At 33.4% G+C, this 16,483-nt stretch overlaps 1 protein-coding gene across 1 annotated transcript; it reads right to left on the minus strand.

The window, feature by feature from the left end:
- Nucleotides 1-669: 669 nt before the first annotated feature.
- On the minus strand, nt 670-2,016 carry LOC130467536 (uncharacterized mitochondrial protein AtMg00810-like). The gene has a single exon (XM_056836070.1). It carries the CDS (start codon nt 2,014-2,016, stop codon nt 670-672), a length of 1,347 nt encoding a protein of 448 aa, XP_056692048.1.
- Nucleotides 2,017-16,483: the final 14,467 nt, after the last annotated feature.

Below are 16,483 nucleotides of genomic sequence, written 5' to 3' on the forward strand. Positions count from 1 at the left end.
TTCAATTTTATCTTATTATTTATCATTTAAAAATAAAATTAATATTTGATTATGTGACTGGACAATCCTACGTGGACGCTCTATATGCTCTTGAAAAAAACCCCTTTATATATATATATATATATATATATATATATATATATATATATATATATATATATATATATATATATATATATATATATTAGATGTGCCTCAAAAAATGGTTTCATCTATTAAAAGCTTTCCAGTAGTATGATATTATCATAATAAAATGCTTAACTTTATATTACATAAGTTAAATTTCCTTAATCAATTATAACTGTTAATTAAAATCTTCTTTAATCACTTTAATTTAACATTATTTTAGGAGTAGTGGCAATGGGCATATATAGATATCAAGTTTACTTTTAAAAATTTATATACTTGACATACAAAAATCGTGTGTCAATTCAAATTTCTCAAAAGTTGAATCATATTGAAACTTTGGCTTCTTTCTTTAAACTCTAAGCATTATGTGACCGACGAATTATCCTTAAGACATAAATGAAAGAATATTTTCCGTGCCCTTTTCATTAACCTCAAAGGGTATTTATACTAGTGTACATTAGGAAGGGAAATATACACCAAATCAATCTACGATATATACAATAATATCTACGATTATATTACGATTATTTACATAATCTATTACACCCCCTCAGTCGAAGCGGGAGGCGTACGAACACTGAGACTGTCCCGAAAATCTTCAAAGAGTACCAAAGGAAGCCCCTTAGTGATAATATCCGCAATCTGATGACGGGACGGAACATGAAGAACACGTACCTGGCCTCGGGCAACCTTCTCTCGCACAAATAGAATATCCATCTCAATATGTTTAGTGCGTTGATGTTGTACGGGATTACCAGAAAGATAAATCGCGCTCACATTATCACAATAAACCAGTGTAGCCTTGCGGATAGGACAATGTCGCTCTAAGAGAAGGTTTCGTAGCCAACAAGATTCAGAAACAATATTAGCAACCCCCCTGTATTCGGCCTCCGCACTGGACCTAGATAGAATAGGTTGTCGCTTAGACGACCAAGAGATCAAATTGTCACCCAAGAAAACGCAGTAGCTCGACGTAGAACGTCGCGTATCTGGGCAGCCGCCCCAATCCGCGTCGGTGTAGGAAACCAAGTCAGAGATAGGCGACGGGTAGAGATGTAGCCCAAGAGTGAGGGTGCCCTGAATGTACCGAATAATACGCTTAAGAGCCTGCATATGGGCATCTCGTGGAGCATGCATATGTAAGCAGACTTGCTGAACAGCATAAGATATGTCTGGCCTGGTGAATGTGAGGTACTGAAGTGCACCCGCTAAGTTACGATAGTGTGTAGGATCCTTGTAAGGAGCCCCCGAAGTAGCACTAACCTTGGGTTTAGTATCAACGGGAGTAGAGGAGGGCTTGCAACTAGACATGCCAGCACGCTCTATGATTTCCTCAGCATATTTGCGTTGAGACAGGAATAGTCCACCTGTATGCCGTGTCACTGCAATGCCAAGAAAGTAATTCAAAGGACCCAAATCCTTCATAGCAAATTCTGATGCAAGGTGTGCCATAATAGAGAGGCGAAGAGAATGTGTAGATGCGGTGAGAATAATGTCATCAACATACAACAAGATATAAGCCATGTGACCGTCTTGTTGATAAATAAACAGTGAGTTATCAGACTTACTGTTAGTGAATCCCAATGAAGTGACATAATCTGCAAACCTCCTGTACCATGCCCGGGGTGCCTGTTTAAGGTCATATAATGACTTACGTAACAAACACACGTGATCCGGATGTTTGGGATCTCGGAAGCCCAGAGCTTGGTGCATATATACAGTCTCCTTGAGTGTACCAAATAGAAAAGCATTCTTGACATCCAACTGATGGATAGGCCAATTCTTGGACAAAGAGAGGATGAGCACCGGCCGGCCGAATAGTTGCCGGTTTAACCACCGGACTAAAAGTTTCCCCACAATCAATGCCAACCTGTTGAGTTTTACCATCACCTACAAGTCTGGCTTTATGCCGCTCAAAATCACCATTAGCCTTTTCTTTATGAGAGAAAATCCACATAGAACGAATAACATTAACATTAGGTGGACGGGGGACCAAATCTCACGTCTTATTTTTAATAAGAGCATCAAATTCATCATCCATGGCCATTTTCCAATTTGGGGTCACGTAAGGCAAAGACCGGGTTACGGGGAAGTGGAGACTTCGTAACTGTGGTAAGCAAATTAAATTGCTTTTTGGGTTTCACAATCCCTCTTTGGCTACGGGTAACCATTCTTGGTGCTGTATTTGGAATTTGGATGGGTGTTGTGTTTGGTCCAGGCCCAGTCTGTCCAGCGCATGGGCTTGGAGCAGACATGGGCTGCATGGGAGTGAAGGCTGGTGGGAATAGAGAGTCAGCAGCAAGAGGAGATGGGCCAAGAGGACATGAATATAGTTATTTCTCTTTTTACATTATTGTACTTATTTATATGGTCTCCAAGTTTCTGAGTAAAGGATGGAGAATGGAGATGTGCTAACTACTTTGTGACTAAGTAGCGATTAACCAAGTAAACAAGCATAAACAGAGACAAGAAAATTTACCATGGGACTCCAAATGTAGCGAGAAAACCCACAATTCACTAGTAGTAATGAAGATGATTGATAGGCGATTTTCGTGTCGTTATACAAGAATCACTCAATCAAACAAAATTTATAGAACACCTAGCCTATCAACTATATTGATTATAGTGATAAGTTTCGGGATTGTCCCAAGAGAACGGTGAGCAAGAGTTTAACAAGTTCGGGTTAGCTTAATTAGAAGTGAAAGGTAATTTAGTTTGTAACGAACTAGCACTTCTACACTAATTACCAAGTGAATCAAGAAGGACTAAACTAAGATTCGGTATTAACTAATTCAGTGAATTTTAGAAACACAATTATTGGAAACTGAGTTTTCGATGATATTGTTACTCAGATTTTGTAATGCTCTCGCTTTTATAATAGTATATAATATTATTGTTCATTTTAGTAGTAGTTTTACTTATTATGTGTTTGCATCGTTTGTTATGATATCATATGTGATTCACCTGAATGAGCGACTTGACATCTTCTAGGCCAACATCATTTTTTTGTCTCAGAGATTTGTTGGTGTTTATATGTTGACATTTGTGGTGGCAGTCATACCGGAAACTATCTCTCTATTCACAGAAAGGCACCCTCCTGTTTCGAACTAGCAATTGAGCAGCAAGCCTTGTTACTGAATTTAAGGCGCCTTTTGCAATGTAACTTCTTTCTCCTCTTGAAACTGCTGTGACATTTGGGCATCTTACTATCTTATTATGAGAAACTAATATCTATATGTTTTTCACCTTTCTAAGGTTGTTGATATTCTAGCTCCACACCACAAGGGGAGGAAAGATTAGGCCGTTTATTCTGAGATGCAGGTGTTGGGACAAATATGGTTATTCTAGAACTTATCAACAACGTTGCTAAAACTCATGGTATTTTCCAATTACAAATTTTCTCCATAGAATCTAACAGCTTAATTACCCTAGTTTTCTAACTTTTTTTGTCATGATCAGGTGGCTCACCCATTGTGTTTCATCTTTTAGTTGTTGGCTGACAACAAATGTACGTCTTTATGGTCAAATGAATGAGCCACCAGATGCTCGTGCCCGTGTTGGTCTTACTTAATTGACTATTGCAGAACACTAGATTTTATTAACAGCTTTTTCCGTTTCTTATTATTTTTTATATCGAGTCCATACAGGGTTGAATGTGGTTTTATTCTTGTATATGCACAAATTTTAGATGTATAAGTGTATTTTTTTAGATTTATGGGCGTGGTCGATCATGAATTATTTGTATTTGTTTAAAGAATGATTTGGATGAAATATTTGTTGATTTTTCTAATTGCTGCTCGATTGCAATGTTAACAATTATTTATGTGCTTTTAGGTAACGTTGGAGGATGAGACATGTCAGAATAAAGTGTTTTTTTTTAAATTAAAAAATGTCAAAGAGACCTGTTAGGTGAGATAGTAGGTCTCTCTTGAACCATAATTTTTTAAAATAAAAAAGGCAAAGAGACCCGTAGGGTGTGGCAGGGGGTCTCGGTGGAACCACCAAGAGACCCCCTCTCTCACATATTGGGTATGTTTTCCTTTTAAAATATTTAATTTTGAGAAACTTTTGTGTGAGACCGCCTCACAGGAAAGACCGCCTTGTTAGCAGTCCCGTTGGCAGCCATGTTGGCGCATGTGCTGACGTCAGCATGTAATTTTTTTTTAAAAAAAAAAGTTTGAAAAAAATTTTTTGAATTTTTTTTTTGATTTTTTTCCCAGGCTTAACTAATTGGGCTTCAGGCTTAACTAATTGGCCTTCAAACTTAACTAATTGGATTTCAGGCTTAAATTTTTTTTTTTTCGAAATTAAATTTTCAATTTTTTTGGGTACTAACTAAACTAGTGTAAACATAACTAAAAGTAATAAAATCATAACTGATTGAATAACAAAATAGTTAAGGTATAAAAACAAATAGTTAAACTTATGAGTCGAATAGTTATTAATTTTAAACAAACTTATTATTAACTAAAACTCGTAAAATCTTAATTAATGAGTTGCAATGCTTAACTAATTGATTTCATTGGTTAACTAATTGGTTTCAGTGCTTAACTAAGTGGTTCATTGCTTAACTAATTGGTTTCGTTGCATAACTAATTAGTTTCGTTGCTAATTGAATTTCAAACTTAACTAATTAGTTCTAGTGGTTAACGTAATTAAATCCAGTGCATAACTAATTGCTCCCAGTGCTTCACTAATTGGTTTCAATGATTCACTAATTGGTTGCATGGTTTAACTAATATGTTACATTACTTAACTAATTTATTACATTGTTTAACTAATTGGTTCCGAAGCTTAACTTATTAGTTTCATTTTTTAACTAATTAATTGATTCAATTGCTTAACTAATTGGTTTCAATGCTTAAAATTTTGTATCTTAACTAAAACTATGAAATTCGTTATCTGAAACACAAAATTACATAACTAAAACTCAAAAAATCTTAACTAAAACCAAGAAAATCGTAACTTAAACTCGTGAAATCATAACTGAAACTCGAAAAATCGTAATAAAGGCCTGAAGTGAAACTAAAAAATACGTAACTAAAACTCAAAAAACCTTAACTAAAAACGAACGTGACAAATCATAACTAAAACTTAAAAATTCATAACTAAAACATAGTGAATCAGAAATTTTAACTTAAACACGAAAATTCGTAACTAAAACTCAGAAAATATTAACTAAGTTTCAGAAAATCTTAACTAAAACTCAGAAATCTTAACTAAACCTCGAAAATTTAATCTTAACTAAAACAAGATTATTCTTAACTAAAATGAAATAATTCGATCTTAACTTAAATGAAATTATTGTAACTAAAACAACAATATTCTTATCTAAAACAAAATAACTTATAACTAACAGAAGCATTCTTAACTGAAACGAAATTAACTAAACCATCAACATTCTTAACTAAAACAAATAAATTATAACTAAAAGAACCATATTCCTAACTGAAACGAAAGACCTAAAACTAATTAAATAACAACAACCAATTGCTCCTTCGCAAGGCTTCTGCAACTTCCCTTCTGCATCAATTGCTCCGATTACCAAACCAACAACATGAACAACACCGAGCACCGCAACTTCCAGCACCAGGGCGGCGGCTATAGCCTCGACGGGGATCACCTCCTTGTAGCCTCCGCCACCACATCCGCCTTTGCGGGATTAAGCCTCGTTGACGATGATTTGATGATCGTCAAGATCGCCTAGACCACCAGCCGCACCGAATAGCCACCTCTGCTCCCGGCAACTCTCCTTCGTCCTTCGCCGCTCAATCTCTCTCCGCCTAAGCGCCACCGCAGCTTTCCGTCGAGATTACCTAGACCACACAACAAATCAATCAAATACACAAACCTAAATTTTAAAATCAAAAAAAATTGAAAAATAAAAAACTTAAGGAACAGATCTTGCGGTGGATGCTCCCTCACACCTTTGATCAAAAAAAAAATCAAATACATAAACTAAAATCAACAAAATTAATATAAAAAAAACATAAAAAATCAAAAACCTAAATCGATCGAAAAAATCAATCGAACATCGATCAAAAATCCAACTCAGATTTCGAAAATCAAAAATCTAAATAAATGAGGAAGAATGGAGGAGAGATGAAGAAAAGAGGTGGAAGAATTACCTTAGCCACCACCGTGACCAGGCAACCATTAACGCAACCACAAACTCCTCGTGCAACCATAACCTCGGCAACGACGGCGCTAAAATTGTTCAATTCGTTGGCGTTGATCGCGGCGGAGATTCTCTCTCTTGCCTCCGACAACCGTCGTTAATTTCTTCTAGAATTAGGTCTGGAGAGGAGAGAGAGGAGAAGAGTGTTTAAGAGAGAGAAAGGGGGCCGAGTTGAGGGGAAGGAAAGAAATGAATTAGGGTTAATTTGTAAAGGGGAAGGAAAATGTGTATATATACTGTTGACGTCAGTATTTTGTCAGCAATTGCGTGTCATCATTAGTGCCGACCGCCTTACCTAAAAGTTTGTATTTAATTTTTGGCATCAAAAAGAGACCTCCTATCTTACCTAATGGGTCTCTTTTTTCCAACAAAGAGAACCTCTCATATGAGGGAGTCTTTTACCAAAGAGACCTCTGAGATAGAGACCCCCTTAAAAGAGGTCTCTAAGGCCCTTTTGGAGGGGTCTCTTCCCTTGTTTTTGTAGTAGTGTCATCATCAAAATCATATTGGCTCAACACTTATATTGCACTTTGGATTATCTGATGCGTGCCGAACTTTGTAATAAACTGTTGTCTTTTTTTGTTACACTTTGTAATATTTTTAAACATGAGATATAATTCTCTTATTTGTATTATGAGTATACTTTTAATAAGATTGATACATTTATCTATATGTTATTATTTATTTACCATTAAAGGTTTAAAAATACAAAAAATAAAAGTTTGTTTTTGTTATTTTTTCCGAATACTGGGTTTTCCTTATAACCTAAGCACTTGACAAATCAAGTGCTTGGGGTTTTCCTTAAACCCCAAATACTAAACATGTCAAGTGCTTGGCGATTTCCATAAACCCCAAGTCAAGTGCTTGCCAAGCACTTGAAATATTATAAAGTGTTTCACCTCCAAGTGATAGGGGCATAATCACCAGCACTTGAGGTTTTTTCTACTAGTGGTATATTAGGGTCGAATAAATTGAAGAGATTTGGAGGAAAAATCCAAAAATAGAACTCACCTTACTCGTCCCTTTCTTTCCGATCTCCTTTCTCCTCCTTCACTCCCCTTCCTTTCCCTTCTACGAAGTAGTATATTGATATCCAAAAAAAGGGTAATTAAATGACCAAAGAGTATGTTAATACTTTAGACATGAAAATTAGCTTTTACCGTATTATTGAATTACTTCCTGTGATATTTAAGCATATATATATCTCAGTTCGGTGGCGGTTCTAGTAAGGGTTCAGTTCCACTAAACCCTTACTAGACTGGTAAAAAGATTGTAAAAAGCATTTAACTCTAGTTAAATAAAAATAAAACCAGCCATTTAACACAAATTAACTGTGTGCTTGAGTGGTTTCTGCTTCTACATATCAAATCAAGGGACGCAGGCTCAATTCTCAAGTGCCGCAAACTTAATCTTTTTCCCTTTCCCCTTTTTTATGTTTGATTTTATTATGTATCCCTAAATTCCGAATCCTTAAGCAGAGAATCCTGACACCGTCACTGTCCGGCTGTCCCAGCTACGTACATATTGAGTTGTTGAATCCTTAATCCCAAAATGTTGCAAGAAATGCCTACACTGTGTGTATGTGACTTTTATTACAAACTTTTCTATAAGGCGGTCTTACACAAAAGACCACCTTGGTATCATATAACTTAAGCAATGGAACCAATTAGTTAAGCACTTGAACTAATTAGTTAAGCACTGAAACCAATTAGTTAGAGCTGGCAATGGGTTGGGTTGGGTCGAAATCAGGTCGACCCATTTATAAACGGGTTGAGATTTTCCCAACCCAACCCGACCTGTTTAATTAAACGGGTTGAGATTTTCAACCCAACCCAACCCAACTATAAACGGGTTGACCTGAAGTTGACCCGTTTAATTTTTTTTTCCCACTTTTAATTGTAAATTGATTTGACTATAGAATTGCGAGGTGATTTTGTTATGGCATATCTCATTGCAAAAAGTAATTTTTCAATATGTATTTGACATGAATCAAAACGTCAAATAATTATTCAATGTTGAAGGGAAAATGAGAAATAAAATCTTTCAAATCACATTATACATATATATATTACATACTTTCTTGCACTTAAACGGGTTAGACGGGTTGTTTTCGGGTTGAAAATTTCAACCTGACCCAACCCATTTAATTAAACGGGTTGGGTTGGGTTGACCCATTTAATTAAACGGGTTGAAAATCTTGACCCAACCCTTTATTATTGGGTTGGGTTCGGGTTGGGTTGGTGGGTTGGGTCAATTTTTGCCAGCTCTACAATTAGTTAAGCAAAAAATATAAATTAGTTAAGCAATTGAATCAATTAATTAAGCAATGTAACCAATTAGTTAAGAAATGGAACCAATTAGTTAAGCAACCAAAGTGGTCTTTCCGATAAGGCGGTCTTACACAAAAGTTGCCGGACTTTTATTCTCGTCAAAAAAAATATATGAAGTAATTGCTTTTATTCTATATGTGTTGGCAGACAAAATTTTATTTTTATATAACCATTAACATGTAATGCTCCTAAAATTTTAACCAAAAAATTATTCGCGGTTTGTTTGTGACTTTTGAATTGGAGAGAGTACTCCATCTAACTTTAAATCTTATAAGCGGAAAACTTTTAGACTAATGTGTTAACAACAAATGCAAGAAACTTTGACAAAAGAACAACGGTGATGTGTTCGATACTCATACGAGAGTAAGTTTATTGATTTTGAGGAAATTAGTTAGGCTAATGACCTACCTAGGCCCACTATTAAATTATTGGTCATTCGGAACTAAATATGGTTATGGGTCAGGCCTAGACGTGGTTTGTATCGAGTCCACGTTTTTTGAGTCTGAATAGGTGTATCTTGTGCTAAACCTACTTGTTTTGTGTCGGACTGGATTGGGAATTTCAAAAGGCGGCCCATATATGGCCCAACAAGCCCACTTTCATTCGTGTAGGAGCAGACCTTCGTGTCTGAGCCAATTTTACTAAATTTAACATGCTCTATTGTGTCGGGCCGTTTCTTATCATGCTCTTTTCGAAACAATGTGGAACGAACCCAGGCCACAACCCACCACTACATGCTCATGTTGGGCCGTTTTTTTCTGTGTCAGACCATGCTTTTTCGTGATGTGACCTGTCGTGTCACGGGCAGGCCCGGCCTAATGCCATATTCACTCGGAACGAAAGACATATACAAGTCATTTCTGAATATCTAATAACATGGTAGGTCAGCGAAGTGCTTTACCATTAATCTACAACTCCCAGCTCGCTGGACTAGAATATGTAATTTAATTCGGTATATGTTAGTGTAGAAATTAATTAAAATACTTTGATGGAGGCAGCTGAAGTGACAAAGCATATGTTCTTACAACTTTGCATCTTTGTATGGCTTGATTAAAGCAATAAGTTACCGCGTGCATATACCAAGAAAGCAAACTTGCTGTTTGGTTAAACGAGTGAACTGCTGTTGCATTTTCCACTAGTGTCAAAAGCCATGCTAATTAATGTGAAACCTTCCTACAGAATACAATTTACGGACTCCCTCTGGTTTTGAATAAATACATAATTTATACTTCACTATTTATACTATTTATAGGCTAAATTTGACTTGATTTGTTACTAATATATAAAAATATATGTTGTTGTTGGATTAACCTCGACGAATATTTCATAATGTCAATTTTTTATAACTTTTATTAATAAATCAATTAGAGATACTAAAGTTGAAGTTGTGCATCGATAAGTATACCAATTAAATTTATATATTTATTCAGTATGGCATGAGTAACATTTAATCTTGGGGTCGATAGCTCAGTTTATTCAGTATGGCATGAGTAACATTTAACATTTAATCTTGAGAGTGATGGATAGCTCAGTTGGTTAGAGCTTCCATCCGGTTCCAGGAGATCCTCTGTGGCTCATTTGCACCAAAAGAAAAAAATGAGTAACATTTAATCTCTTTTTGATTTATTTTTTCTTCCCTCCGTCACTTGAGAGATTGACAAATATTGCAGAATTGTGTGTTTCCCCTTTGGAAGTATCTAACTCTAGAAGAATTCTGATTGAGAAACTTCAAAAGAACCAACGTAATTAAATTACATTTGGTTTACAAAAGAGGTACGTGTGCATTCAAAGGAAAGTATTTTATATAAAAGAAAAATTAAAAGTGGCAAAAGCCAATGATATATAAAAGAAATTTGATTTTAAGTCTTGGGTATTCTCTTTATTGTTTCCGTAGGTACGTAGATAACAGACGCGTCACATTTTCCTTATCCAATCCTGCTTTGATTCGAACTCACTCCACATACACCCCAAAACACCCACGGCATATCAACAAAACTGGTTGACATCCGATTATTGTGCATGACACGTACGTCCGACTAGCATACTTGATTTTAAGCAATCTAATTTGTATCAATTATTGAACATGCACTTAACAACCATTTAAGTAATCTAGGCATCTAGCTTATCTGCATCAATTATTGAACATGCATTTTACAACATATTGGTTGTTATGTTTGATTAAGATAATATGGAACAAACGAATATATGTATACCATCGTAGTTGTCATTGCCAGATTAGTTGCGATGGCAGATAAGTCCTGATAAAGAAACGGTAGAGAGGGGAGACAAACGGTCTTCACAAACTCTTAAATATGGCGGGTGTATAATAAATATGGAGTATTGTAAAATGAATATAAAGTTATTTCAAAATGATTAAAGGTTACACCTCTAGTCGTCCTCTAATATGTATAATCTAAAGTTTGTTTATTTTTTAATGATAACTTTATTCTCTTTAAAAAAAATTACCCTGAAAAATCACTCACAGTGTATGGAGTATAAAAGTCGCAATATAACCCTTTAAAAAAATCTCATCAAAAAACACTTCATACTTCCTTCGTCTCTAAAAAATTATCAAAACCTAATTAAAACTTACTCGATGTATAATAACTTTATTGTAATGGGGTCAAGCCTCCAGGGGGCACAAGACTTTTTGAACTGACTTTGGACTTATTTGCGATATAAGTTATATAACTGAGTAAATGTAATACATAGGGGTTACCCTCAAACGTTAATGTTTATAACGTTTGACAAAATCTACCTAATTACTACCTCTACTGCTAACCACTACCTCACCCGCTATTCCAGCACATGTACACTTGCTTAGTGTCTCATTTTTCCTCACCAATAATATTTTCTTTAAAACAATTTTTCATTACTTGGAAGTTGAACATCATCTTGAAACGAAAAACTAATAAAGTGTCAAAAAAAAACTAACAAAGTAACAAGTACTTATTAAATTAAACTAGATCATAAAATAAAATATAACTTAATTAATCATGCTTTATTTTAGAAGGAAGTCTCATCACGACTTTAAGACTGATTTTATAACTTTGACAACAATTTCATAAATTTGTATTTGGTAAACGTCAACTCATCATCAACAAGAAATGAAAACTCCATAATTTGTACTAATTTGCTGTTATTAGTTTATTTGATCTTCAATTATTCAATTCATGACAACATTTTTTGGTGTAATAAATGTCGAGTGATCGGTAAAAGTCACGTCTAACTAAGAATAGCATATGGAATTGTGGAGGCTGCTTAGTGCTTACGCACATGCTAACCTAATGTAACGACCAACGACCGTTGACATAAAGGACCTACGGTTCACATGCTCGATATATCGCAATTTGGATTATACACCCGGGTGTACAGTGCGCATTGTGCACCCCGTTGAACATTTATTGAAAATCTAAAGAACATTGAGAATGATTTCAATGTACATGTACTAGTGAAATATTCAAACTATAAGTTCTATGGATTTGAACTATATGTTCATTGGCTATATGTTCTTTGGGTATGAACAATATGTTCTTTGTATTTGAACTATATGTTCATTTAAAAACAGGGTGCACAGTGAACATTATGCACCCGAGTGCATAAACCATATTTTGCTCGATATATGCATGTGTGACATTTAATATGAATATAGTGGTATATTCTCAAAAGAAATCATTTTAACAAACTGAATGTATTAGTAATGGTATAATATAATTGAAATTTTGCATTTTTCTCCATTATTAAATTATGTTGAGATAACGCACACTACAAGAATTTGTATCTTTTATAACAACCTAATAACGACGGGTAAAAATCTCGTCGTAAAAGGGCTTTTTCGACGGGGATAACAACTCAACAAAGACGGGAACAAGCGTCGCAAATGTTTTTTAAGACGGGATTTTCTATTAACGACGGCCCCCTTTTATGACGGGTTCGCGACGGAAAATCTTGTTGTTAATCAACAATTATTGGCCTTTAGCGACGGAATTTCCCGTCGTTAATAAGTGGCATATATTTTCTCCGTCCATTTTTAATGTTTTGACTTTTATGTTTGTCAATGCATGATTTAAATCATTCATATCCCTATTTATACAAAAGTATAAATTATAGAAATTTGATATTATATAATTATACATTGAGATGGATCTCACATGACTATTTTTTTCCTTACATATAAAGATCTATTATGTTCGACTTGTTTTTGACTTATTTCATACAAAATAAGTTCAGAGAAGTTCAGATAAATTAAAATAAGTTCAAATAGTTTAGATAAGTTCAGGAAAAAAAATTCAAATATCTTCACACGAATAAGTTTATTTCAGAAAAAATAACTTCAGATAAGATAAGTTCGGACAAAATAAGGCTCAGTTATGTTCATGATTCACCTTATTTTCACCTATTGCGGGAAACATAAATTCATGTAAGTTTAGATAAGGTTAGTTAAGTTCTGATAAGATAAGTTCCTGAAAAATAAGAGTTACTAAGTACAATTATAACTAAGATAAATTCAGATAAGTTCAAATAATTTCAGACAAAATAAGTAAAATCAGGTGAATAGAACGGACAATAAATCACCAAAAACTAGTGGTTAAATAGTAGTACACTAGTGTAGTACCCGTGCGATGCACGATTTATAATCTAATTATAAATTTACATGAAATCTCGTAGACAATTATCATCAAAATAGAGTTTATAGATATTCTCGAAATATAAAATAATTAATGATGGATAAATTTGTTATTGCTCATCCGGTGTCTTACTTATTAAAAAAAACTACTAAAACAAATAAGGGTACATAGATAAAATTATTTTCATTCTCATTCATCATTTGTGTCAAACATAAATTATCTCACCCGCCCTGCACTTCTATAGTAATACACTAATACTCCTTAATACTCACTATGTACCCCGTCAACCTCATTACCCGATCACTTAACACCTATCTAGACCATTTACTTTATTGAGTTAGAGATGACTTTGAGACGGGAGAGAGCCTGCACACCCGCACTCGCCTACAATTCTCATCTTCGTATCCCCTCCATCCACGATAGGAACGATATCCACCTCTTCCAACCCCCGTCTCAAGAGATACAAAATAAAATTCATCCCCTCTTCATCACCTCCCTTCCCGTGTATCCACACCCACCCTTAGACTCGACTCTTTTTTTTGGTTTTGAATTTTAAAACTCTATTATAGAGTCTCTGAAAATTCTTTTGTTTGATTAGAGTTATTAAGTAAATAAACAAAAAATTATAACATGTAAGTTAATAGTACATTTTTTTATATACTTATAATCAATCAGATGAAGGATTAGCGACTCGGGCGAGTCCAATCAAAATCCATCATCAACCCTTCACCCGCGACGATTACATATTTTAACACCATCACCCAATAAACTTTCCTCCATTGCGGCCCACTTGGGTCGGATGCACAGGGGATCTCCCAAAAAACTCGCCCCACTAACAATCGTATATTCGACAAACAATCCAATTTTCCTTTCAACTAAATTTTAAATATATTGACATAAGTTTATTACGAAATATCAAAATTGATTGTATTAATTATCTATAATATTTTAAAATATATCTTTAAAAGTGACATACATAATCAGATTGCGTGAGTGTTCTCAAATTCGATCAATTCAAACTCGCTCCATCACCAAGGTGGGTACATGTTATCCTTATACCCATCCACCAAAAATCTCTTTTTGTTAGCCAACATTAGTCAATCATCCACGTTTAACTTTTTCGTCAGACCAATCTAAAATCCAAACTCGCCCCATCATCAAGTGTGATTCACCATTTACATATATAAATTTTATTTTGCACGAAATTTTAAAGTGATATTGCAACAGTTACATTAATTTATATATAAAAAAATTGTTATTGCAAACATATTAATAATAAATGAACTTAATCATCTAGATCTTACGATCTTATGACTTTGTATATAGTTGATTACGATATATTAGTTAAAATTTCAATCAACATGCTCTTAAAATTCAATAATATGAGCGAATAAATTATTATTCGTGCTCTGTATAAAAATATCACGATAATGAGAATGTGGTAAATGTTAATTTTGATATTTAAGATTAAGTATATGCTTCTTATAAAAGAAAGTATATGGTTAGAGACTCATTTTGTTAGTTCACAAAGGGCATGTAAAATGTTTGAGACGACCTTATTAAATACATAAATAAATAGTAACTTTTGTTGTGCATATCCGTATTAATTATATGACACAAATTCTTAAAAAATGATAGTATTATAATAATATAATTGATAGTCCAAGTTAAACTATTATAAGATTCTCTCTATCGGTTATCAGGAATTGTGTGCAAAGAGTTTTCTTTGGTACAAATAAATAATCGATCAAAAGGAACGTTCGGACATATATGTACTCAGTATATGACACAATTTCTAAACGAAACTTGATAGTACTTACAATTAGTCATTATTTAAGTTATAAGAGAGGCAAATCAGAGAGATACATTTTTCATCTCTACATCAATTTGCCTCTCTTTTAGTATAGTACGGAGTATATAGATTTAAATTTGAAATTTATTAACGTGGGTAAATAAGTAATTCGTAGTATAATCGATTATTACCATAAGTAGTTAGAAGATTTTAGGTAAAATATATACAAAATATATTAATTATTCTATCATAGGTTAGTTATCAATATTATAAAAGAGGCAAATCAGAGTGGTATTTGTCAACTCCATATCATTTTGTCTATCTTTTAGTATAGTACTCCGTATACAGATGTTTGTTAAAAATCAACTAAAATATAAGTCAATTGTTTAACCTAAAATATTTCTAGGAGCATTTTTAAGTAGAGAGGATTATGTAGCCGCGCATCATTTTTCTTATTTACTACTTCTTTCATTTTTTTTTGGATAAACCAGTTTTATTTTCACGGTTGTTAGTAAATAACTTCAACAATTAATATCTTAAATTATCCAACAAAATGTATTAATAATCACCAAAAAATAGAAAAAGTAGAGGTATGTACGTGTAAATATAATAGCTAGTGTAAAAATCAAATAGTTGCATTTAAAAATTTTAGGAACTAGGTAGTAAAGTAGTAGATAGATTAGATTACAGAAGTTTTGTTCATGTTTAAAGAAGTTACACACATAATTTTTTTATAGTAGTAAAATATTACTATCAACGGGGGTGAGAATTATCGAATTTAATTGTTAAATATATTATGTGGAGTATAAAATAGTACAATCAATGACGGTTATAATTATAGCATTTAGTTGTTAAAATATTATGGAGTGCTATTGTAAATTTTTATACACTCTTATTCATACTTGATTGATTTTCTAATTTATTTGTATTAGAGCTATGTAAGTAAGAAATACAAAAACGTAGACTACTCTTTAAATTGTTTATATAAATATCTTACTACGTACTCCGTATAATGGATTAATTTTTATAAAAAGATAATCTTATATGGTTGTGAATATTGTGATATTGAAGTATATTCGGTATAATTCTTTTAGTCAATTATCTTGATGTATGAGTATATTCAAAGCATGTTAATTTAGTATTTAGTAGTATGTTTAAATTAAGAAATTTACCACCATCAATATAAATATATCTATTACCTTATACTAAAACATACACCATGAATGACACATGTCACTTCCTAGTGCAAATTTTCCCTGCCAAAAACCTTTTTCCTAAAATATATATATATACTTTATTTTATTTTATTTTATTTTTCTATCGTTTTCTATAAATGGTTTATGTATGGATAAAATATTGAATAACATAATAGGACAATAATAAATATCACATGATAATAATTTGTTCAAAATTATTTTGGAAATAT

The sequence above is a fragment of the Spinacia oleracea genome, chromosome 2, assembly GCF_020520425.1.
Source record: "Spinacia oleracea cultivar Varoflay chromosome 2, BTI_SOV_V1, whole genome shotgun sequence".
Lineage (NCBI taxonomy): Eukaryota > Viridiplantae > Streptophyta > Magnoliopsida > Caryophyllales > Amaranthaceae > Spinacia > Spinacia oleracea.

What these genes read in the sequence shown, in the direction of transcription:
- LOC130467536 (XM_056836070.1), bottom strand. Translation starts at nt 2,016, where the DNA reads ATGGTAAAACTCAACAGGTTGGCATTGATTGTGGGGAAACTTTTAGTC.